A 25,216-nucleotide genomic window follows, 5' to 3' on the forward strand; every position below is an offset into this window, starting at 1 on the left:
AAGGGGTTCGAGACTCGTGTTAACGTTTTCGGTTGCGCAGTCTCCAATTTCCACAATTCACGAACCCCGGCCCCGCCGCGCGCGGCAACCTGCTCCCCGCAGCCGAGGCCCAGGACGCTCGCCTCGGAGTCGCGCTCGGCTCAGTTTAAAGGGCCGCAGGCTCCCTTCGCTGAGCAGCGGCGCGAAATACCTCCCCGCTCTGGGTCGCCGCTAAAGCCAGAGCGGTTCAACCAATGGCCGCCCTCTCCTGTACGCCTCGTCCCGCCTCCCAGCTCCACCGAAACCAATAGAGTGGCCACCTGGCAGCAGAGACCAATGGAAAGCCTGGCCGAGCATCATTGGCTGCGGCCCTCCCGCAGTGGCGTCTGGGCCTCCGCCCCCGTTACCCTGGAGCCGAAGTCGCCACGCCGCCGCCACCCAGGAGCTGCCGGCCCCGCCCTCCTCCGGTGTTCAAACCTCCCGCACCCGCCGCCCTCCGAGCCGGCCCCGCAGCCTCCGCCGCTGCCGCAGGGGCCAGGAGCCCACTCTCCGGCGGCCCGACGCTGAGGCCCCGGCGGGGGTGGGTCCCCAGAGAGAAGGCAAGGAGGTGGGACGCCGCGAGGAGGGGCAGGGCGGGTGGAGGGGGGGCTTTGCGGTGGGCGCGGAGACCGGGAGGAGTTGCGGGTACCAGGGGGGACTGGCGTGTGCGGGAGCTAGCGATCCAGCGTGTGAGTGGGAGCGTGCTGGTAGAGTTGTTAAAGCGGGAGGGGTGAGAGGATTAGGGGCGCCGGAGGATTTGGGGGCGCGGGGAGAAGGAAGTCCTGGGAAAATAAGTGAAATGCCCGCCGCTGGGAGAGCGCCGGCAGGAGGGGAGGCTGACCCACAGGTGCGGGATGGGGAACACAGGAGGCGGGGCTGCGGAAGGGTGGTTTTATTTGCTGGGTTCTAGAAGAGACGGAAGGAATTGCGGGAAATGTCGAGAAGGGTTAGGCGTTGTTTTTAAGACCCCCAAGGCCTGTGGAGATTGAAGATGGGAAAGGAGGCTGTGAGGCTTTTGGGGACTCTGGGTCCTAATAAATAAGAGATTAAGACTATGGAGTGGGAAGGTTTTTAAAGAGTTGGGGGCGGGGGGAGGGGGAATTTACACTTCTTTTAGGGATGGAATGAGAGGAGGAAAGAGGGTTGGCAAAAAAAAAAAAAGTGGGCCTTCTTGGCATAGGCATTTACGTTGGCAGTACCAAGGAGTGAGAGATGCTAAATGTTAAATTATTTTATGTTTTAATGTTATGTATCTAACATTTTTTTCAGTTGCCACTCAAGAAAATACAAACAGGTGAAGTTAATATATTTTATCCAACCCAAAACATGTAACAAATATAAAAGAGGTTGTTAAAGAGATATTTTATGTTCTTTTTTTATGTACTGAGTTTTCAGAATCCCATGTGTATTTTGCACTGACAGCATATCTCAGTTCTGACTAGTTACAGTTCAGGTGCTCAGGAGCCGCTGTATTGGACAGCACAGTTGTAAACTCTCTGCAGTTGAATTATATGCGTGGTGTGTGTCAGGAAGGAAACCAGTGCCTAGTCTCACATGAGTTGGCGAACAGCAAACCATCCCCCTCCTGCAAGTACTCTCAGCGGGGCTACTGGCCTGTGGAGCTCCTTGCAGATCCATGAGGCTCTGTGCTGTGGCTGCTGGTGGTGTGGCCTCCATCGTGCCCCACAGTGCTCCCTCCCGGAGTTTCCACAATCCTCACCCTCCTGAGCTCACTACACGTATTGTGAAAAGGAACACAGGCCTGGGAAACGTGAGAGGAGAACACTGGTAGAGACTGAAATCCCTCTGGCATGGCTGGAGAAAAGGCTTGCCCAGGTGTGGTGAGTAATCCAGCAGACACCCCCAGAGTAGCCCAGAGGTGAAGCCGCATTTCTCCCTAGATGTGGTCAGGAGCGGCCTGATTACTTGAAGCCAGCAGCTTTATGCCTTTTACTTTTGCACATGCTGCTTCCTCTTACTGCAGTAAGGTCGTCTTCCCTCACCACCTGCCTTCTTTTACCAACCTCATCTACCATCCCACTGCCCTAAAACATAAACCTACTACCCGAATCATACTTGTGCTTAATCTCTGCTAGTACCTGCCCGCGGGCCGGATCCAGCCCGTTTGAAATGAATAAAACTAAAAAAAAAAAAGACCGTACCCTTTTATGTAATGATGTTTACTTTGAATTTATATTAGTTCACACAAACACTCCATCCATGCTTTTGTTCCGGCCCTCCGGTCCAGTTTAAGAACCCATTGTGGCCCTCGAGTCAAAAAGTTTGCCCACCCCTGAAGACTCCATTTGAGTCCTTATTGACTCTAGAAACCTTTCCAAACTCCCTCCTGTCCTCTAATCTTAGTTTTGAGTTTTCTTAGTCTCCTTTACTTCCCTTTATCATTAGTACTTACACTCTTATGTTACCTTTCTCTTCTTGGCTGGGAGTTTATTAATGGTAGGGGATCACTTGTGTCTTATTTTTGTATCCCCAGCTCCATCCTTAATTCAGTACCTGACACTTAGTAGGTGTTCAGTAAATATTTCATGAATGAGTGAATGTTCTGTAATGTTTTCCTTTGATTGACTAAACTTTAGGAATATGTACTATAGTTAAGACGCTTTAATTTGACCCATTGTTTCAAAGAAGTTAAGATGCTTTAATTGTTTAAGAGGCTAATTATGCCTTAAATTTTAAGTCTAGCATTTACTGTGATCTGACCAAGAGTCTAGGAGACCATATTTAAAAACTAAGCATAGTTTGATTTTAAAGCAAGAGTAGTGTCATGAAAATAAATGGAGAATAAGGAAATGCTTTAGGAGTATTCTGGAACATAGGTAGAGGAATGTAAAAATTTACTTGGTGTTATTAATTTCTAATCATTTTTCTACTTGGTGGGAGAGAAGCAATTGCAATTTTAATGCAGCGATATTGTTTTTATTTTTATCTTTCGTTATTTTTCTTTCGGGGGAGAGCGATCTCCTTATTTATGTTTTTCGCTCTTTATTTTTATTATACTCACCTAGTTGCCTGTTGTGTGAGCTCTTTTGCTGGCAGCAGAGGTAGCCAGGCAGCAGTGTTTTATACAAAGAAGCTGAACACAGAGAAATGACAGGAACAGTTACTTGATTTTATACAAGTTTTTTTTTCCTCTCGAAACTAAACTTTTCCTTTTTTTATTGTTGACTCCATTACAGATGTCCTTCATCTCCCCCATCTCCCCTTTGCCTCCCTTCACCCTGCCCTCTCACCTCCTAGGCCAGTGATGGCGAACCTTTTGAGCTCAGCATGTCAGCATTTTGAAAAACCCTAACTTAACTCTGGTGCTGTGTCACATATAGAAATTTTTTGATATTTGCAACCATAGTAAAACAAAGACTTATATTTTTGATACTTATTTTATATATTTAAATGCCATTTAACAAAGAAAAATCAACCAAAAAAATGAGTTCGCGTGTCACCTCTGACACACGTGTCATAGGTTCGCCATCACTGTCCTAGGCCTTCACCATTTCATTGTCTGTGTCCATGAGTTATGCATATATGCATATACATTCTTTGGCTATTATAAATACACTACTATGAACATTGGGGTGTATATATTCTTTCTGATTGGCGTTTTAGGATATATACCCAGAAGTGGTATCATTGGATCAAAAAGCAGTTCCATTTTTAATTTTTGGGGGAAACTCCATAACAGTTTTCCACAGTGGCTGAACCAGTCTGCATTCCCACCAAATTAACAAACAACAAGTGCTGGAGAGGATGTGGAGAAGATGGGAATTTTGGACTCTATAGATTTATATCCTGAGTCATTTGAAACTGTGTATAAAAGGAGGCATTCTGATACTGAAGGAGCTTAATTTTTTTATGACCTGTTTTGTATGACCTATACTACTTGGGACATTTTTTAGGAAGAAAGTTTGTTTTTGGATGAAAAATGCCAAGTGTTAGATTTAATGTTTCCTAGCATGATCATGATAGCACTCTTGGCCATTTTTAGAAAGTAAACACATCTTAGGAATTTAAATTGGGTAAGACTTACAGTTTTTGAGGGTTTTTGTTGTTGTTGTTGTTGCTGCTTTTATCTAGTTACCCCTATACAGATAGGGAAAACAGATGAACAACTGTTAACCAATTCATTCTTGGTCACAAAGAATTAGTTTAAATTAGTTGGAAAACTATACATGGGATATAAATCTTCAAAGTTTTATTAATCTACATAACTTTTTTCTTGTAAGAAAAAAATAATTTTATTTAGTTAACATATTGTGACTAGTTTATATTAGTTAAATAGAAGTTATTTTTGTAACTATAAGTGAAATTTATTTTGTTTGAAGCCCTATTAGGTCATTTTAGTTATTTAAAATTAACTCAATAATAATATTCCAACTTTACTGTGGTAATGGTTCTGAGCAAAACTTTTTTATTTTCTAACTTTTCTCTTGGGAATTTTAGAGATTTAATGAAGCTTTATGGCAATTATTTGAAAGAGAGAAGATACAACATTTCCTTTAAAGCAGAAAGGCAAATTTTATACAATGAAACTAGTAATATTCTATTTGGATTAGCATTACAGAATAATCTTTTATTCCTCAAAAAAATTAGTAAATGGTGTTGTAGTTACCATAGTGAACTAGACAGAAAAGATTTCTATTCTCATGATTCTTATGTTTAGTGGGAGAGACAACAAATGTAAGATTATTTTCAATAGTAACAGGGTCTATGAAGAAAAATAGTAATAAGATAGTGACTGGACTCACTCTAATAGAACAGTCATGGGGGCCATCGTTGAGAAGGTGGCATTTGGGCTGTGAACAGGATAAAGAGAAGGACCCATCTTTGTGAAGTTCTAGGTAAATAAAGGGTGCAGCAGGTACAAAGGCTGTGAGTTGGCCATAAGCTTGGCATCTTTGAGGCACACAAGGAGGCCGCTTGACTGAAAAAGCAGATTGGGGGAAGAGTTGCATGAGGCAAGAATGAAGAAGTAGGCAACAAGGTCTAGACCTTATAGGAATTTTCAGGTTCTATTAAGGAATATTTCAGGTTCGATTGAATGACTGTAGGAAGCCATTAAAGGGTATTAAACAGGAGAGCATTACCAGTTGATAATTGTGTCAAATGGTGTTTTCTAACTGGGGAAGCAAAGATGAAAGCAGACTATCAATTAGGAGATTGTTGCAGAAGTTCAAGTGAGAAAAAGATGATGGCTTGGACTAAGTTAGTAGCAGTGGAGACGGTAAGAAATAATCAAATTTGGGATATATTTGGAGATAAAAACCACCTGGTTTTACAAATGGTTTGGATGTGGGATATGAGCTTAAGAAGGAATCCAGAATGATCATTAAATTTTCAACACAAGTAATTTAGTAAATGAGGGTGCCATTTAATAAGATCAGAAAAGCAGGAAAGTGGTGGTAGAAGGGAGATGGATCATAATTTTGGCTTTGGGCATCTAAGTGTGAAGTGACTTTTAGATGGAGTTGTCAGGTAGGAAGGAGGATATATGAATCTGAAAGTCGGGGTAAAAGAAGTCTAGATGACATTACCTAAGGAGAGAGTATAGATAAAAAGTGCCAATATGTCATGCCTTGTGCATTTCAACATTTAGAGATCAGGAATAGGAGGCAGATTTAACAAGGGAATTGAGAGCAGACAGCCAGTGACATAGTAAGAAAACCAGGGAAGCAGATGGCTATGGAAACTAAGCAAGAAAATAGTGTTTTAGGAAGGGAGGAATGATTAGTTGTGTCAAATGCTGTGAGGTCAGGGTCGAATAGGACAGAAAATTGGCTATTGGATTTAGCCAAGATGAAAGTCATGGTCTGTTTTAACAAAAGGTATTTCAGTGGGGATGAAAACCTGACTAGTAGGGATTCAGAAGAAAATGGTTGGAAAAGAAGTAGAGGTATTCTAGATTATAGATTATTCTTAAAAATTTAATTGGAAACTGGAGTTGAGAAATTGGGTTGTAAATGCAATAGGACATGGAGTCAAGTGACAGCTTTATTAGAGCCTCTTTGTTGGCAGAAAGGATCCTGTAGAGAGGACACAATTGCGGGAACACAATTTTTGAGATGGTGAGGTTGTGTGGGGAAGAAGACTCATGAGAGGTTTAGCTCTAAAAAGGAGCAGAAATGCTTCTTCAGTTTTAGCAAGGAGAGGACTACATTATGGGATAGTTGCAGATGGAGGTGGCTTCACAGGTGAGGTAATTCTCATATGATTGTTGATAGTGAAATATTGACTAGGTCACACCCAATTAAGATTCAGAAAACTTGTAGTCCATTTCAAGTTTTACTAACTTAGTTCTGAGATCTTAGATAAACTGTGATCTTGGGTAAGTCACTTTGTCTTGTGGGCCTTAATTTCCTTAATCTATATAAAGAAAGGGATGATGCCCCAGAGTTCACCTGCGCCAAATTGTTATGTAATCTTATTAAGCTATTGTACTTTGTGTTTATAAGTTTATAAGAAGCAGTAGTAGTTATTCTAATAGTTATATTATCTCATCTTTGTCTTTCTTTCGGTCTAATATTTCATGTCTTTTTTTTAACTTGTTAACTTGTGTTTGCCTATTTGCTTGTTTAAACTGTTTTTTTTCTGACAGCACTGTCAGCCATACAACGATGTTTTTTATAAGGACTAAGGACAACATTTTTAAAAGTGACTTTTCAAAAGTGCCTACGTTTCTATTCTCTAGGAAGGCTTTGATCTTTGGGTTGCTATCTTTTCTAAGGAATACTACTTGTTTGTTGTCATGAAGAATTGTAACAGAGTAGGGGATAATACAAGTACGGTATACACTAGTTAAAATACTTGCCTTATTTTAAAATAGATCCTAAATAATCAGAAGTTTGGCAAAGGTAAAGTATTCTCTAGTGTTCTTGGAGTTGTTCTTGAATTTTTTATCACTGTTCTCGCCCAGCCAGTATTGTTTAGTAGTTGAGCATTGACCCATGAACAAAGAGGTCCCCGCTTCAATTCCTAGTCAAGGCACATGACAGAGTTGCAGGTTCAGTTCCCAGCAGGGGGCGTGCAGGAGGCAGCTGATCAATGATTCTCTCTCATTTATGTTTCCATCTCTCCTTCTCCCTCTCTAAAAAATCAAAAACACATTTTTTTAAAAAATGAAAAGAAAGTGTTCTCGTGTAATTAGCATGTAATATTTTCCAGAATATTTAAAGGATACATACATAATTTATTGGGACTGTTTTTCTTCATTGCTTCTCTTTGATAGAAGAGCCAGACTCTGCCCTAGAGGAACTCATAGTATATTTTTGCTCATCTTGATTTCCTTATTGTCTAAAATGGCATCTGTAATTTTTTCTTGAACTAATGGGTACATGAATTGAACAGTAGTTTCATGGACATTGGAAAAGTGATTGCTTTATCAAGTTGTAAAAGGGGGAGAATCATTGTTAGAAATAATTGGCTTTAAAATTACATGTTTGCTATGAGTGATGTAGATCTGACCATATGCATTTGTTTTCTCTCTCTTTGGAGACAATGTTAAAATAATATTAATGGGGAAAAAAGAACAAACCTATAGCATTGAAGGAATGATAGCGTACTCTCAGTCGATGAGCAATTACAACACATTTCTGAAAGTGGCAAAGAGTAATGATAGATGAAACAGATGAGAACAGAGGAAACTTCTGTCCTAAAATATTCAAGAGGAAACTGCAGCAAACAGAGATTCTAATGTATCCAACAGAATATCAAACAGAATCTCAGAGAATCTTGGGATTTAAAGTAAGAAGAAAAGGATGATTGAAAATGGGAAGGAAGAATAATTGAAAAACTATATATGAAGTAGTTTTGCTTTCTTTTTTACCCAAGTCCAATGTGACAGTCAATGTAATTATTCCCTGCCCTACACCCTTCCCTCAGAAATGCAGAGGTAATTTCTTCTGGAAATAAAAAACAAGCACAACGGGGGCGCACGCACGCGCGCACACACACACACACACACACACGTGCGCACGAACATTTGCGTCTGGATATAATCCCTCCTCATTCTAGCTGAAAGGGAGTCCCCAACGCACATGTATATGGTTTCCATTCATTCTTCTTTTTTCCTCTTCCTTAAGTATCAATGGACAACCAAAACTTGCCTCCAAAGGAAAAAACAAACAAACAAAAAAACCCAGCAGTATATAAGTAAAATACCTGAGACAAACAGAAAAACTGTCACCAGATGAAACAGATAATTCCTGGATCAGAATAAACCTTAAAACAAACAAAATGTCTATTTAGTTTTTTCAGAGGAATGAAAATAATGTTGCCTCTGTAAAGTAAGAACAGAATAATTATTTTTTAAAAATCAGAACAAGAAAGTTCTTGGAAATTAAGATGTTTGCACAAATTAAAAAAAAAAAACTTGGGTGATTTAGAAGATAAATTGAGTAAATCTCTTTGAAAATAGTACAAAAAGAGAACATGTCTGTAATTTAACCAGTAGATGTTTCAAAAAGTGTAAAGAGAGTCACTTATCAAAAAGGTAACATAACATTTCTGCCACTTAAAAATACAAGTTTCCATATCAAAAGGTAGAGGGAGAGCGAAGGGCAGCACAACCAGTGAAAAAGACCCACATCTAGGCACATCATTGTGAAATTTCAGTTTAATAGGAGGGAAAATCCTAAAAGCTCCTAGGGAGGGGAAAAAAAAGATAACCTGTAAGGGAATGAGAAAGAGATGAGCACAACTACAGTGTAAACACCCTTAGGATAGGCATTTTTTGTTGTCATTACTGTTACATAGAGCTAAAAAAAAAATGTTGGTTAAAAGAATGACTCACATCTCACAAGCAGCTCTGAAGGTTTAGAAGAGTGGAACAGAGTCTCCAGAGTTCTGAGAGAAAATGATTTAGAACTCAGAACCTCTGAAAACTATCAAGTATGAGGATAAAATAAAAACATTCTCAGGTATGTGAGGACTTAGCACACTTACCTCCTAACTCATACACCCTTTCTGGAGAAGGTATTTGAGGATTTGGAATGGTAAAATTATAATGAAAACTAATAAAGATGATGGCATAAGCTATTAGAAATGGTGGGTTAACATATGAGTACAGTAAAAGTAATTCCAGAATGACAGCGGTGCAACAGGTTTAGAAAGTAATTGGTTTAAGTTCAAATAGGAAGTCACAGGTCTCCACAAAAAATATCTGTAAGGGGAAAAATGGAATGGAATTTAGGTTGTATATAGAATGACAAACTGGTAGATGTCAGTGATGATAGAAGGATGCTTTTCCCTTTCAATTAGGAAAAAAAAAGGACAAATAAGAATTCCAAGGAGAAAATCCTGCATAACCAACATGTAATTGCATATTGTAACCCTTTAAACTGAGGTTTAATCAAATCCTCATCTTCCATAGTCTAAAAAAATGCTAATTCAAGAAATATGTAAGCATAAAAGTAGAAGCCATTAAAATAGTTGCCCCAGGGATCAAGACTCTTGGATATTGGGGCCATGGATATCTCCCTTAAAAAAAAATGTTTTTATTGATTTCTTTAGAAAGAGAGGAAGGGAGAGGGAGAGATTGAAACATCCATCCTCTGCCTCCTGCACGCCCCCTACTGGGGATCAAGCCCGCAACCTGGGCATGTGCCCTGACTGGAGACCTCTTGGTGCATAGGAAGATGCTCAACCAAGTGAGCCACACTGGCCGAGCAGTATTTTCTTTCTTTTTTTTAAACTATATGCGTATATTTGGGGAGGGAAATGTGCTGATGTGTAAGATGAGTGGCAGGTAATGTTTTGTGGATTCTTACCTTTTTCAATGAAAAGTTAGGTGGCACCTCTAACTAGATGATTGAGCTACTTCTGCTATGTGCATATAAATCAAATCATCCTCATCTATTCCATATAATCAACTTTTAATTATATTGGAATTAAAACTGAACGATTTTTACAAGGAACATGGATCGGAATTAACTGAGCATCTCGTATGTTTGAATTGTAAATATAATTGTTGGTATTTCCTGAGTGCTTATTGTATGGTAGTGATTGAATTATCCCATTGAATCATTACAATAATTCTCTAAAGAAGTTATTATTATTCCTATTTTATAGATGAGAAAATCGAGTTTCAAATTTAGATTGAGAAGTTAGGTGACTTCTCCAGATTTGCACGGAGGATAAGTGGTGAAGTCATTTAATTGCTCTAGACCAATGATGGCAAACCTTTTGAGCTCAGCGTGTCAGCATTTTGAAAAACCCTAACTTAACTCTGGTGCCGTGTCACATATAGAAATTTTTTGATATTTGCAACCATAGTAAAACAAAGATTTCATTTGTTAGAATAATTCTGTAAAGAAATACTTCCCATTAAAGCTATTACTATTTTGAGATACAACTTGTAACAAAATAGGCAAGATATACGTTTGATTTTTTTTTTCTCTTTATTGTATCAATTGTCAGGTGAATAAGTTGGTTCCCTAGCATTTTTGATATTTATTTTTGATATTTATTTTATATATTTAAATGCCATTTAACTTATGCCATCATTTAAAAGAAAAATCAATTTAAAAAATGAGTTCGTGTGTCACCTCTGACACGTGTGTCATAGGTTCGCCATCACTGCGTCTAGTCCATCCTTTTTTTCTAGACAATTTTTATTTTTATTAAATCTTTATTGTTGAAAGTATTACATATATCCACTTTTTTCTCCTATTGACCCCTTCTAGCCTGCCCTTGCCCCCCCACCCCAGGCCTAGACAGTTTTTAAATGTGTAAATATTTTCTTTCATGACTGCAGGCCAGTTTACACATTTTTAAAATATTAGTGTTTAATGGAATTGCTGATTTCATATCCAATAACTAATTATAATAAATAATTAGATTGATTGCCACACACTAAATACACTACAAAGTTAAATCTAAATTTGTTTGCTTACTTTCAAAAAATACTTTTTACTAAGAAATATTTCAAACATACAGAAGTAGATATGTTACAGTAGTGAAGCCATGTGTCTCTGTCACCTAGTTTACATATCTATTAACTCACTAGTGGCCCAGTGCACAAAATTCATGCACATTACAAGGGAATTAGAGGAAATATTGTAATATTGCTATTAGAAAATTAGTAAAATGTATATGAAAATCTTCCACCTGTCAGAGTCTGGGGCACACCGTGGAACCTAGAGTCAAGTCCCTGCCCGCACGTGCCTTGAAATCCCACAAGACCCAGACCTGGCTGGCCCCACCCTCATTGGGCGAGATCCAGACCTGGCCGGCCCCATGCCTGTCAAGCCCTGCCAGGTGTGTGTGGGGGGGTGCAGCCTCAGGTCCCCTGGCCCAGTGCCGTGCCGGGGGTGCAGCCTCAGGTCCCCCAGCCTGGTGCCAGGCGGGGGACACAGGCTCAGGTCCCCCAGTGCATGCTGGGTGGGGGGCACAAACTGAGGTCCCCCAGCCTGGTGCCGTGGCGGGGGGGCGCGGCCTCAGGTCCCCCACCAGCCCAGCACAGGGTGGGGGGTGCAGCCTGAGGTCCCCCAGCCCGGTGCTGGGGTGAGGGGGCATGGCCTGAGGTACCCCATCAAGCCCTGCCAGGCACGGGGCGCAGCCTCAAGGTCCCCCTCTCCAGCGCCATGCAGCCTCAAGTCCCTGCTGATCACTCATTACTGCTCATTACGGGAGTCCGCCTCCGCTGTGGGCACAGCCATCTTGTGATGGTGTGAGGGTTATTTTGCATATTTCCTCTTTATTAGATAGGATAGCCAATCTTATTTCAACCCTACCTTTACCTACTTCCCCCTAGGTTATTTTGAAACAAACCTCTGACATTATATAATTTTATCTGTAAATATCTCAATATAAATTCTCTAAAAGATAAGGATTCTTTTTGTTTTGTTTTTTTTGTTAATCCTCACTGAGGATACTTTTCCATTGATTTTTAGAGAGAGTGAAAGGGAGGGGGAGAGACAGAGAGAAATATCGATGTGTGGTTGCCTCCTCCACAGGCCCCAGGGATTGAGCCTGCAACCGAGGTACATGCACTTGAATAGAATCAAACCCAGGACCCTTCAGTCCACAGGCCAACACACTATCCACTGAGCTAAACCAGCTAGGGCAGATAGGGATTCTTTTAAAAATTAAACATAATATCATTCATTATCTCACCTAAAGCAATAGTAGTTCCTTAACATCATTAAATGTCCATTCATTGTTTAAATTTTCTCTATTATCTTATAATTTTATTTTCTTTATAGCTTATTTGCATATAATTTGTTTCTGAAAATTATAATTTCCATGTTTAACTCTCTATTGAAGTAAGGTTCATAGGTTATAAGTGCCTGTTCCCTTTGTTAATATATAGATAACCCTCTCCGTCTCTTCTTTTTCTGCTCGCATTAAAGAAACTGGTTTTTCCTAATAGAATTTGCCACAGTCTGGATTTTGTTACCTTGTATTTTCTGTAAAATGTCATTTACATTTAGAAATTCTATCAGAATCAGATTTAGTTTTTCCTTGTAGGGAAACAGATTACTTCAGAGGTCTCATTATGTCCTACCTGGAGGCACACAGTGTCTATTATTTCTATTCTGTGGTGTTAGCAGCCATTAGTGATCATTATTTCATTGGTGGGTACAAAAATGACAATATTTTAATTTTGTCATTCTAGTATTTTTTTTTTCATTTGTTAGAATAATTCTGTAAAGAAATACTTCCCATTAAAGCTATTACTATTTTGAGATACAACTTGTAACAAAATAGGCAAGATATATGTTTGATTTTTTTTTCTCTTTATTGTATCATTTGTCAGGTGAATAAGTTGGTTCCCTAGCATCTTCTAAGGCTAATTAGTTTTTTTTAAGTATTATTTGACCTCATGGATTTAAATATATCTGACATATTTTAATCCTTTGCTGATGTAATTCTTTTTTTTTCTTTTATTGCTTAAAGTATTACAAAGGCTATTACATATGTGTCCTTTTTTTTCCCCCCACCCTTGACAATCCCCTGGCCTCCCCTACCCCCCCAGTGTCTTATGTCCATTGGTCATGCTTATATGCATGCATACAAGTCCTTCAGTTGATCTCTTACCCCCCTCCCTCCTGCCCCCCAACCCTCCCCGGCCTTCCCGCTGCAGTTTGACAATCTGTTTGAGGCAGCTCTGCCTCTGTATCTATTATTGTTAACACTTGGAGTGGGGGAAACGAGTTAAGTCGGCTCGCGTGAATTGCGCGTACTCCGCGGGAGCCGTCTTAACTCGGTTCATATAGATTTGCGGTGGAGTGCGGGAAACGTGTAAACTCGGGCCGATTGTAACTGCGTATTACCAAATATTTGTTTGTTTGCCGTTCACAAAGATACCTACCTGCGTATGCGAACCGTTTCATACCCATTGGGGTAATAGGTATCATAAAAATCCCTGATTTTGCGCGGGAAACCTAAATAATTGCCTGCGCCATCTTATATTTTGGCGGGAAATTCACCCCACACCGGAGTGTTAAGAAGTTTATAATGGTCTCTATTATCCATGAATGAGTGAGATCATGTGGTGTTTTTCCTTCATTGACTGGCTTATTTCACTTAGCATAATGCTCTCCAGTTCCATCCATGCTGTTGCAAATGGTAAGAGTTCCTTCTTTTTTATAGCAGCATAGTATTCCATCGTGTAGATGTACCACAGTTTTCTAATCCATTCATCTGTTGATGGGCACTTAGGCTGTTTCCAGATCTTAGCTATGGTGAATTGTGCTGCTATGAACATATGGGTGCACATATCCTTTCTGATTGGTGTTTCGATATAATTCTTATTGATGGTGAAATTCTTTCATTTTTTGCTATTATGAGCTTCTTCAAGTTGGCTCTTGAGCCCTTTTGTCACTTCATCTAGTGTCTGGTAGTTTCCTTGCTTTCTAGTATAACCACATTTTTAGATTTGTAGATTCATCTTATATGTTTCTTCCCTCAAATGTAGAATAAGATATTTTACTAGGAGCACTTGTTTCTTTTAAAGGGAAATAGTATTTAAACACTACATCTGGGTGCTAGGAATGTTTTTTGCAATTCGTTTGTTCCTTATTTTAGGATTTTGTCAATGGACAGAGCTAGGAGATAGTTTTTCTTAATATAAAATCCATCATAATCCATACTTACACTTCTAATTCAAATTTGGACTACAGAGTTTTAAAAATCCCTTATTATTTTATTATTTTATATTTGTTTCTGCCTATGTTAAAAATCTAATTTCTGAAAATTATAATTTCCACGTTTAAGTCTGTAAAAGTTATAGACAATGAAATCTAGCTCCTATCCCTAAACTCTTCTTTCTCTCTTCTCCTAAAGCTGTTTGTTTAATCAGCTAACCAGCAGTAAATGTGGCTTTTTAGTTTTTAATTAATTGATATTTAACTAAATTAAAAATTAATTCCTCAGTCTCACTTGCCACATTTTACGTGTTCAATAGTTACTTGTGGCCAGCTGCTGTATTAGACAGCATAGATTACAGAACATTTCCATTCTTGCTGAGAGTTCTGTTGGACAGCCCTGCTCTAGAGACCCCTCCCTTTTTAAAATTAGGTGTTTATTTTATTCTTGTGTTGTTAAAAATACAAATGACAAATGCTGGCAAGTATGCGGAGAAAAAGGAACTCTTGTGCATTGCTAGTGGGAATGCAGACTGGTGCAGCCACTGTGGAGAACAGTATGGAGTTTCCTCAGAAAGTTAAAAATGGAACTCCCATTTGACCCAGTGATCCCATTTCTAGGAATCTATCTCAAGAAACTAGAAATACCAATCAGAAAGGATATATGCACCCCTATGTTCATAGCAGCACAATTCACCATAGCTAAGATTTGGAAATAGCCTAAGTGCCCATCAGCAGATGAATGGATTAGAAAACTGTGGTACATCTACACAATGGAATACTACGCTGTGGTAAAAAAGAAAAAATTCTTACCATTTGCAAAGCATGGATGGCACTGGAGAGCATTATGCTAAGTGAAATAAGTCAGTCAGAGAAAGATAAATATCACATGATCTCACTCATTTGTGAAATATAATGAACAACATAAACTGATGAACAAAAACAGATCCAGAGACAGAGAAGCATCGATCAGACCATCAAACCTCAGAGGGAAAGTAGGGGAGGGTGGGGGTTTGGGGGAGAGATCAACCAAAGGACTTGTATGCGTGCATATAAGCCTAATCAATGGATACAGACACCAGGGGGGTGAGGGCATGAGTAGGGGTGGGGGGCATTGGGGGATGAGGACACATATGTAATACCTTAATAAAGAAAAAACTGTTGAATTAGCAAATAGATGAATGTAAGAGTAAATTAATTTATTTAAAAAAATAAAATAATATATAAGAAATTATATCCTATATAACAAAACGGTAATATGCAAATTGACCATCATGCCCTTGCACAAGATGGCTGCACCCATGTGGTCAGAGATGGCTTCCACAAGATGGCCAGCAGGGGAGGGCAGTTAGGGATGACCAGGTCTGCAGGGGAGGGAGGGCAATTTGGGGGGACCAGGCCTACAGGGGAGGGCAGTTGGGGGGGACTGGGCCTGCAGGGGAGGGCAGTTGGGTGCGACCGGGCCGGCAGGGGAGGGCAGTTAGGCGTCAATCAGGCTGGCAGAGGTGTGGTTACGGGTGATCAGGCAGGCAGACAGGTGAGTGGTTGAGAGTCAGCAGTCCCGGATTGTGAGAGGAATGTCCGACTGCCAGTTTAGGCCTGGTCCCTGGGATCGGGCCTAAACCAATAGTTGGACATCCCCTGAAGGGTCCCAGATTGGAGAGGGTGAAGGCTGGGCTGAGGACCACACCCCCCCCCCCCCCCCCCCCCACTGCACGAATTTTTTGCACCAGGCCTCATGTATGTTTGTGTGTGTGTGCATGTGCACACACACATACACACACACACTCTCTCTGAGTGGCCAGATTATTATGAGCACCTGACGTTTGTAGGCAATTTAGCTACTGAAGTAGCTAAAGTTGCTAGAGAGCCAGACCATTATAATTGGGGAAGCAGGTTGTTTACCACGACAGTAGAAATTATTTTTTTCTGAAGATATGGGTAAACAACGCGATTTAGCAGCTTTTGAACGTGGAATATATATATACACACGCACACTGAGTGGCCAGATTATTATGACCACCTGATGTTTGTAGGCAAATAAGCCATACACTGCATCGTATGGGATATGGAAGGTGAAGGCCTATTTGAACACTTTTGCTGTCTGCAGTTACCAAGATAAAATGTCTCCAATTCGCACTGGAACACAAGGATTGGACAGTCGAGCATTGGAAAAAAGTCATGTGGTCCGATGAATCACGTTTCCAGTTGCATCATCATGCAGATGGCAGAGTGAGAATTTGGTGGAAACAGCATGAAAGCATGCACCCCACATGCATGAGTACAACCCTTCAAGCTGGTAGGGGCAGTGTTATGGTTTGGGGCATGTTTTCCTGGCATGATTTGGGCCCTTTAATTCGTGTGGAAAAACGTCTGAATAGCACAACATACCTAAGTATCGCTGCTGATCAAGTTCATCCTATCATGTTGATGATGTATCCCAATGGAGGTGGCTTCTTCCAACAAGACAATGCGCCATGCCATGGTGTTCATGTTGTGCAGGAGTGTTTTCAGGAACATGAGGAAGACTTTACCTTGCTTAGGTGGCCCCCACAATCACCAGATCTCAATCCAATTGAGCATTTGTGGGACGAAGTTTAAAAGAGCCATCAGGCAGCTGGTTCCACAACCACCAAATCTCACAGAACTGGACAGTGCTATTCATCAGGCATGGTGTCAGATTCCTCGCATCACCTTTCAACATCTCGTGGAGTCAATGCCAAGAAGAATCGCCACAGTATTGAAGGCAAAAGGTGGCCCAACGAAGTATGGATGGGGTGGTCATAATAATCTGGCCACTCATAATAATATATATCCCATGTTGAAAGGCTGTTAAATTGCATTATTTACCCATATCTTCAGAAAAAAGTCCCTTCTACTGTCATGGTAAACAACCTGCTTCCCTGTTTATAATGGTCTGGCCCTCTAGCAACTTCAGTGTGAAATTATAGCTAATTTGCCTACAAAGGTCAGGTGGTCATAATAATCTATATATATTGGAAAATGGTAATATATTTTACATGCTTTTCTCCATATTCTTTTTCTTAGTATGTCCTGTCACTCCAGATTGCAGAGAATATACAAAGATAATCCTCATTCCTTAAATAGCTTCATAATACTGTACTTTGTGTGGATGGTTAAATATATGTAGCCAATTCCTTATTGATGGTCATTTTGATTGTTGTAGTCCTTAACCACTGCAGTAGTGCTGCAGTGAATAGTTGTAGTGCTGTCTAATGTATGTCTTTTTTCACATATTATTAGAACCACTATATTTTAACACTAATTTCCTCAGAGGGATTTTTGTTTCTTCTAATTATTAAAAAACTAGTAGCCCTGCACATGAATCCATATGCCAGTAGCTTGCTGCCACCCTCTTGTAGCTCCCCTCGGCCCTCCCTCCACATGCCTCCCTCCCTTATAGCTTGCTGCCCTTCCCTCTCCTCTAGCTCTCCACTGCCCACTTGTAGCTCGCTGCCCCACCCTCCTGCTGACCCGTGATCCGGTCATTATGTGGTCGGTCATTATGTAATGACCATTTGCATATTACATCTTTATTATATAGAATATACTAATTATAAAAAAATCTAATTTCATTGTATTAAAAAATAAAAATATATTAAGAGAGAGGTAAAATCATCTGAAATTCATGTTGCCCAGACAGACAATATTTTGGTGTATATGTGTACCCTTTGCTTTGAAAATATTTTTCAGTTCCTGAGTTCAGATCGAATACTATTTATTCAATGAATATGTTGAGATCCTATTGTATATACCTGTTTAAGTTTTTCTCTGCCATAATAGTATAAACATTTTGCTTGTTTACACAAACTTTTTGTAAACATTTCTAACAGCTGCATGATATTATGCTGTATTGATTTTTACAGTATTGTTCTTTTTAAAATTTTATTTCTCATCACCATTTAGCCACTCTATGCACTCTTCTACCTCTACCCACCTCTCTTCCTCCACCCTGCACCATCACTACACTGTTGTCCATGTCCATGAGTTCTCTCTCTTTCTTTTTTTTCCCCCTCAATCTCACTACCCCCTTCAACCCCACTCAGAGCTGTCTGCCTGGTCTTTATCTATATAAGTCTCTCTGTTTTGCTTGGTAGTTAAGTTTGTTCATTAAATTCCACAATGAGTGAAACCGTATGATACTTGTCTTTTTCTGACTGGCTTATTTCACTTAGCATAATATTCTCCAGGTCCATCCATGCTGTCACCAAGGATAAAATTTTCTTCCTTTTTATAGCAGGGTAGTATTCCATTGTGTAAATGTACCACAGCTTTTTTATCCACTCATCTACTGATGGATCTACTGGGCTGCTTCTAGATCTTAGCTATTTTAAATACACTGCAGTGAACTTAGGGGTACACATGTTCTTTGGAATTAGTGTTTCAGGTTTCTTTGGCTTAATTCCCAAAAGTGGAATCGCTGGGTCATAAGGTAGTTCCATTTTAATTTTTTTGAGTTAACTCCACAGTGGCTACACCAATCTGCATTCCCACCAACAGTGCACAAGAGTTACCTCATCTCCACATCTTCACGAGTACTTGTTGTTTGTTGATTCATTGATGATAGCCATTCTGACATGTGTGTACAATATTGTTCTTAATTATAGTACAGTGGTTAGACATTTAAGTTGTTTCCTTTTTTTTTTTTTTTAAATCCCGACCCAAGTATATATTTTTATTGATTTGAAAGAAGAATGGGGAGAGAGAGAAACATCAAACCCTCAACCTTTTGGTACACACATGAAATGCTCCAACCAACTGAAAAGCCCTGCCAGGGGCACCCCTACCCCTTTTTAAATGTATTTCATTAAACATTTCACATAATCCCTGACAAGTTTGGCTCAGTGGATAGAGCATTAGCCTGCGGACTCAAGGGTCCCAGGTTCGATTCTGGTCAAGGGCATGTACCTTGGTTGCAGGCACATCCCCAGTGGGGAGTGTGCAGGAGTCAGCTATCGATGTTTCTAACTCTCTATTCCTCTCCATTCTTCTCTGTGAAAAATCAATAAAATATACTTTAAGAAATAAAATAAAATAAAAAAATAAACATTTCACATAACTTTTCCCCTATTTTTAGGGTTATTGGTATCTGGGAATAAAATTATTGGATCTAAGGTTAAAAGCATAATTAAAGTTTTATCTTGCCAACATTTTTCCAAAAAATTCTGTGGATTTTGATAGCAGCATGAAGTGTTGTTTTGAAAAATCTTTGATAATTTGATAGGTTTAAAAGGTATTTGAGGTGGAATATTTTTATGTGCCTATCATTTGTATTGCCTGATATGAGTCTTAACATGTTTCTGCCCATTTAACTTTTGGGCTCCTATTTTTCTAATAAGGTGGTATGAGTATTTTCTTACGTGTTAATAATGGTAACCATTTTTCTGTCATGTTGCAAATGTTTTTCAAGTGTTTTAATTTGATTAACATTTACATACTTCAGTTTTACATTTTTATGTAGTCAATTTTAGATATTTTTCCTGGTTCTTATTAGTAGGCTTGTTCTTTACTACCCCTCCAAAGAAAACAACCGGTTATTTGATCATTATTCACCTCATAAAAATCAGCATTTGCATTTAGTACAAATCTTAATATTCAAGGGGGTCAAATACAATTAACATTTATCCAGAAGCAATTATATGTCAAGCATTTTACATGTTCTCTATCATGAGTATGACAGTTTGTCTTTTCTTCAAATACTGTAAATATCTATGTGTGAAAATATAGATGATTGTATTATAGCCTCTTGAAAACTGTAAGTAGTATATTATTTTGCTTTTAGTATCTATCATGGTAATTAACTATAAAAATGTATTTCACAAAATATAATGAGTTTTCCTCCCCCTTCCTTAATTGTAGGGGAAAAAGTGTTTCTTCTGGTTGCTAATGTGAATTGTGGACTACAGATACATAGAGAAAGCAGATTGCACAGACGTGAATATTTTCACCAGGAGCTAAAGACTAAAAAATTTCTCTTCAGGCTTGTCATGGATTTTTCTGGACAAAGGAATCTGTGAAATTATGTGAATAGAGACTTTTTTCAAAATCATGGGGGAAAGAGAAAGTCCAGACACTGACCAAGAAAATAAGGCAGATAAACACCGTTACTATTATTGTTCATCCGATGTTGAAACTACACCACATTCTTCTGGCCGGTCATCGCTGGTCAATCCTTCCTCACATAGTAAGAAAAAAAATTCTAAAAGACAGTTTTCAGATAGTGAAGTCCATCACCAAGGTAAGCATTTTGTAAGAGAGTCCAGTAGACCTAGAAGACTCATTTTAAGGACTTAAGGAAAGCTTGCATGAATAAGACTCTTCTATTAATATGTTTATTAATATATTCATGGAAATGGGTTGTTTACAGTTTGAATAGATTATACTTTTGTAAATGTATATAAATGTTGCTTATGGCACTGTATTAGCTTTTGTTATATTCAAAGTCATAATATATACAGGAGAAAGAACCATAATTAAGGCTCTTCATTTTGTTTTCTTCCTAAATAAATGCTTATTTTGGAGTTTTAGAGGTACTATAAAGGCAAAAAAAAAAAAATCAAAATGTTTGTACTTTTGTCTTCAGTTTTAAGAAGTTGTGAAAAGCATCGATATAATGTGGTTAAGAGGCCTTTTAGATTTGAGTAAAATTACTTCCCCTGGGTAATATAGTGCTACTGCAAAAGTTCAGACTTGAGATCACCATTCAGTTTTCTATTAAACTGTGTTATAATGGAAACAAGATTAATAATTATAAATAAGTTTTCTTATTAAAGTGTTACTAGTCTGGAACTAGTATTAATACACATTTGACTAGATAATATTATAGAAACTCTTCATTTTAATAAATCCCTGGTCAAGAAAACCCCAATGTATACTTAGTAACAAAATGTGTAAGGACTACAAGTACGCCATAAAAGTGAGCTAAGTGAGGTAGTTATAGTCTGTGCTAATAAATGCACCACAGATGTAACAGCAGTAGCTTAGAATGATGAGAACTGAGATTGCAAGGCAAACAGTGGTGACATTGGAATCTGAAAAGGAAAACAGTAGCCAGGTCATGAAACACCTTGAATCCTATGCAATATATTGATTGTTTCTATGGGAGAATAGCCATTGAAAAGATTTAGGCAGGGGTATAATTAAATTACCTATATAAATTTTTACTTTGAAAAAATAATATTTGCTTTTTAAAAGCAATAAGAACACGTTTCTTTCAAAAACAACCCTTTCATGGACCCCAGATTTAGCTTCTCAGAGATGTTCATATTTTTAACAATTGGGTGCTCACCCATCCTATGTTCTTTCCCTTCCTCCCTCCTTCCCTTGTTTTTTTTTTTTTCCTTCTGCAGGATCTTAGTCTCTTCCTCTAGCCATTTCAGTGTGTGCCTCCTTGTTTTGATTTTGTGGTTGAGATCATTATCTGATATTAAACTTTTGCTCTACATAATTAAGAACAAACAGACCTTAGGGTTGAACCTTGAGAAATGTGTATTTATTCCCAAGAAATAATTTATATACCTAAGGAATTATTGGTAGGAATATTTGGATTGTTCAGTCCTCCCCCAGAGTGTTTTGGAGGCCACCCAGTTAAGGAGTCGGAACTTCTTAAGCTTTATCTTATTTGAGAAGATAATTGAGAAAAAGCTGTGAAAAAGTTCTAACATCACCTATAAAAATTTCAATTATTGTCTTCCCTCTGACTTGCAGTTTTCTGCTTTGCATTGTCTTCTGAATTAAAATCTGTGGTAGTTTAATTACATTAGATCTAACAATAGGACTAAACTTATACCTTCCCTTAAACACTAAGTTAATTTCCCTTGGTTAACGTTGCAATCACCAGTGTAGACTAAACTAAGAAAAGAACAAATATGATTAAAACAGTTTCTTGGCCCTGGCAGGTGTGGCTCAATGTAGAGCATTGGACCCATGCACCAAAGGGTCCAATTCCCGGTCAAGGGATGTACCTAAACTACAGCATTTTGAACACTTGAATTTGTAGGTTTGCATGTTTTTGGGTGTTTTGTTTTTTAATTTACTTTTATTGACTTCAGAGAGGAAGGGAGAGAGAGAAAGAGAAACATCAATGATGAGAAAGAATCATTGATTGGCTGCCTCCTGCACGGCCCCTACTGAGGATCAAGCCTGCAACCCCCGCATGTGCCCTTTACTGGAATGGAACCCAGGACCTTCAGTCCTCAGGCCAACTCACTATCTACTGAGCCAAACTGGGTAGGGCTGGGTTTGCATGTTTTTTTTGTTTGTTTGTTTTTTGTGTTTTTTTTTATATTTTATTGATTTTTCACAGAGAAGAAGGGAGAGAGATAGAGAGAGTTAGAAACATCGATGAGAGAGAAGCATCGATCAGCTGCCTCTTGCACATCCCCCATCGGGGATGTGCCCGCAACCCCAGGTACATGCCCCTGACCGGAATCGAACCTGGGACCTCTCAGCCCGCAGGCTGACGCTCTATCCACTGAGCCAAACCGGTTTCGGCGTGGGTTTGCATGTTTGATAGCAATTCTTTCCTTTCTCCTTTTTCAGCATATTTTATTATTTTAAAACTAGAGGCCTATTGCACGAAGAGATTAGTGCAATAGGCCTTTCTTCCCCTGGCTGCCAGCACCGGTTTTTTCCGGCACCCGGGACCCAGGCCTTTGGTCTGGCCGCAGCGAGGCTTCAGGCTTCAGTCTTCAGTCTTCACTCCGGCCAGAGCCTTCAGTCTTGCGCCTGCATATGCAAATTAACCACCATCTTTGTTGGGTTAATTTGCATAGTTGCTCTGATTGGCTGGTGGGCATAGCGGAGTGACACTAATTTGCATGTTTCTCTTTTATTAGTGTAGATACAAAACTGCTCTATCAGAAGTGGGATGTATAATGATAAAATGTAATAGTTTAGGACATGCATATTTGTATATTACACATTTATTCAACTTCTTGTTTTTATCAGTAAAATATATTGGGATTTTGGTAGATACATAGTTTACCCTTATTATATGTTTTTTCAATGTCATATTTTATTTTTAACTCCTGGACGAAGAAAAAAAGCATTATTTCCTCACCCTTCTTTTGGTGGTGACTTACGGTGCAGATGAAGAATGATATGGGAGTCGGTCAGATTCTCAGACCTGTTAACACTACATTTGATCTTGGTAGTTTCAAAAATGAAAATAAAAAAGGTAGATGAAAGCTGGTATTTTTTACTTCAGGTTAAGTATACTTTTGCTAATCACTTTGTAGTTATACAAATAGAATATGCTAAAAGTAAGTGTTCAGATTTTTAGTATGTCAAAAGTTGGTTGTAGAAGCTCTTTCCATCTGACTGAATACTTGAAGTAAAATGTTAGTAGAAAGTTTTTATCCTGATTTTTACATAGGCTTCAACTTTGAAATAAAACAAGTTTTTATTTATAGGAAATCTTGTTTGCTGAGCAATATAATGTTATACATAAAAACCAGAGATTTGGAATTATTAAAGTTCATCGTTTGTACAATCATTTTTATCTATAAAGTTTCTGTCCTTCCAAGAGCTGAGTACATATTCCATAATAGCGAATAGACACCAACTCTCTGTTAACTTGGTATGTTAGAAAAGCAAGAACCTTGAAATGATGGACTCTCTAATTTAAAATTGGAGCATTGCTGTCCAATGGAAATATAATGCAAATCACAAATGCAAGCCATACATATCATTGTATATTGTCTAATAACTCACATTTTTAAAAAGGTGAACTTAATTTTAATATATTTTATTTAACCCAGCATATCCAAAATACAGTTAATATAAAACATTGTATGTGAAATATTCTACATTCTTTTCAAAGGCAGAAGTGGCTTAATTCCAGGCTACATTTCACAGCTATGGCATATTGCAGTTTGTACCACCCATACTTCCCATTTCCCAGTAGCCGCATGTGGCTAGTGACTACAATATTGTATAGTTTCGAAATTGCAAGTAGCTTTTCCTTTATTTCTTTTTATTACCACTTCCTTTGATGTATTTAAGCATTATTAGAGCTGGAATCCCAAATTAGTATGTATGCAAACACTTTCTTTATAATCTTTTTAATGAAACTTTATAATGTTAAATTGTAAATGCTACTTGTTAATCTTTGCTTATTTACATAACTAGAGGCCCGGTGCACAAAAATTTGTGCACTCGGGGGCAGGGTCCCCCAGCCCGGCCTGTGCCCTCTCGCAGTCTGGGACCCCTCGGGAGATAACGATCTGCTGGCTTAGGCCTGCTCCCGGGTGGCAGAGGGCAGGCCCAATCCCTAAGTGCAGCCCCTGGTCAGGCTCAGAGCAGGGCCGATTGGGGAGTTGGGGCACCGCCCCGTCATGCACAGAGCAGGGTGGATCGGGAGGTTGCGATGCCACCCTCAGTCATGCTCAGGGTAGGGCCGATTGGGGGGTTGGGGCGCCACCCCCTGTTACACTCAAGGCAGGGTCGATGGGGAGGTTGTGGCGCCACCCCCTGTCACGCACAGAGCAGGGCCGATCAGGGGATTGGGGCGCTGCCCCCTGTCACTCACAGAGCAGGGCCGATCAGGGGGTTGGGGCGCTGCCCCCTGTCACTAACAGAGCAGGGTCCATCAGGGGGGTTGGGGCACTGCTCCCTGTCACTCACAGAGCAGGGCCCATCAGGGGGTTGAGGAGCTCCCCCTGTCACTCACAGAGTAGGGCCGATAGGGGAGTTGGGGCACTGCCCCCTGTCACACACAGAGCAGGGCGGATCAGGGGGTTGGGGCGCTGCACCCTGTCACACTCAGGGCAGGGCCAATGGGGAGGTTATGGCTCTACCCTGTCACACACAGAGCAAGGCCCGTGGAGGGGGGTTGGGGCGCCACTCTCTTATTACCCACAGAGCAGGGCCGATCAGGGGGTTGGGGCTCCGCCACTGTCACACTCAGGGCAGGGCCGATGGAGAGGTTATGGCTCTACCCTGTCACACACAGAGCAGGGCCCGTGGAGGGCGGGGGGTTGGGGCGTCTCACCCTGTCACACACAGAGCAGGGCCGATCAGGGGGTTGGTGCGCTGCACCCTGTCACACACAGAGCCGCAGGGCAATCGGGGGATTG

General features: G+C 39.8%; 1 protein-coding gene across 4 annotated transcripts in view; it reads left to right on the top strand.

Annotated features, from left to right (window-relative positions):
* Positions 1-454: 454 nt before the first annotated feature.
* Positions 455-25,216, top strand: part of LCA5 (lebercilin LCA5) — a 44,183-nt gene continuing 19,421 nt past the window's right edge. Inside the window, exons 1-2 of one of the 4 annotated variants that reach the window (XM_070418195.1) lie at positions 455-586; positions 19,998-20,376. In XM_070418195.1, coding sequence (XP_070274296.1) covers positions 20,187-20,376 — 190 coding nt within the window. In that variant the 5' untranslated portion in view covers positions 455-586; positions 19,998-20,186. Of the gene's footprint in view, positions 587-1,160; positions 1,313-1,835; positions 1,855-18,683; positions 18,718-19,997; positions 20,377-25,216 lie in introns of those variants that run through there. The other 3 variants (XM_070418197.1, XM_070418198.1, XM_070418196.1) reach the window with 3 other exon arrangements.

Source organism: Myotis yumanensis, unplaced genomic scaffold (genome assembly GCF_028538775.1).
Source record: "Myotis yumanensis isolate MYYU_CA2020_CCGP unplaced genomic scaffold, mMyoYum1.0.hap1 SCAF_6, whole genome shotgun sequence".
Classification (NCBI taxonomy): Eukaryota; Metazoa; Chordata; class Mammalia; order Chiroptera; family Vespertilionidae; genus Myotis; species Myotis yumanensis.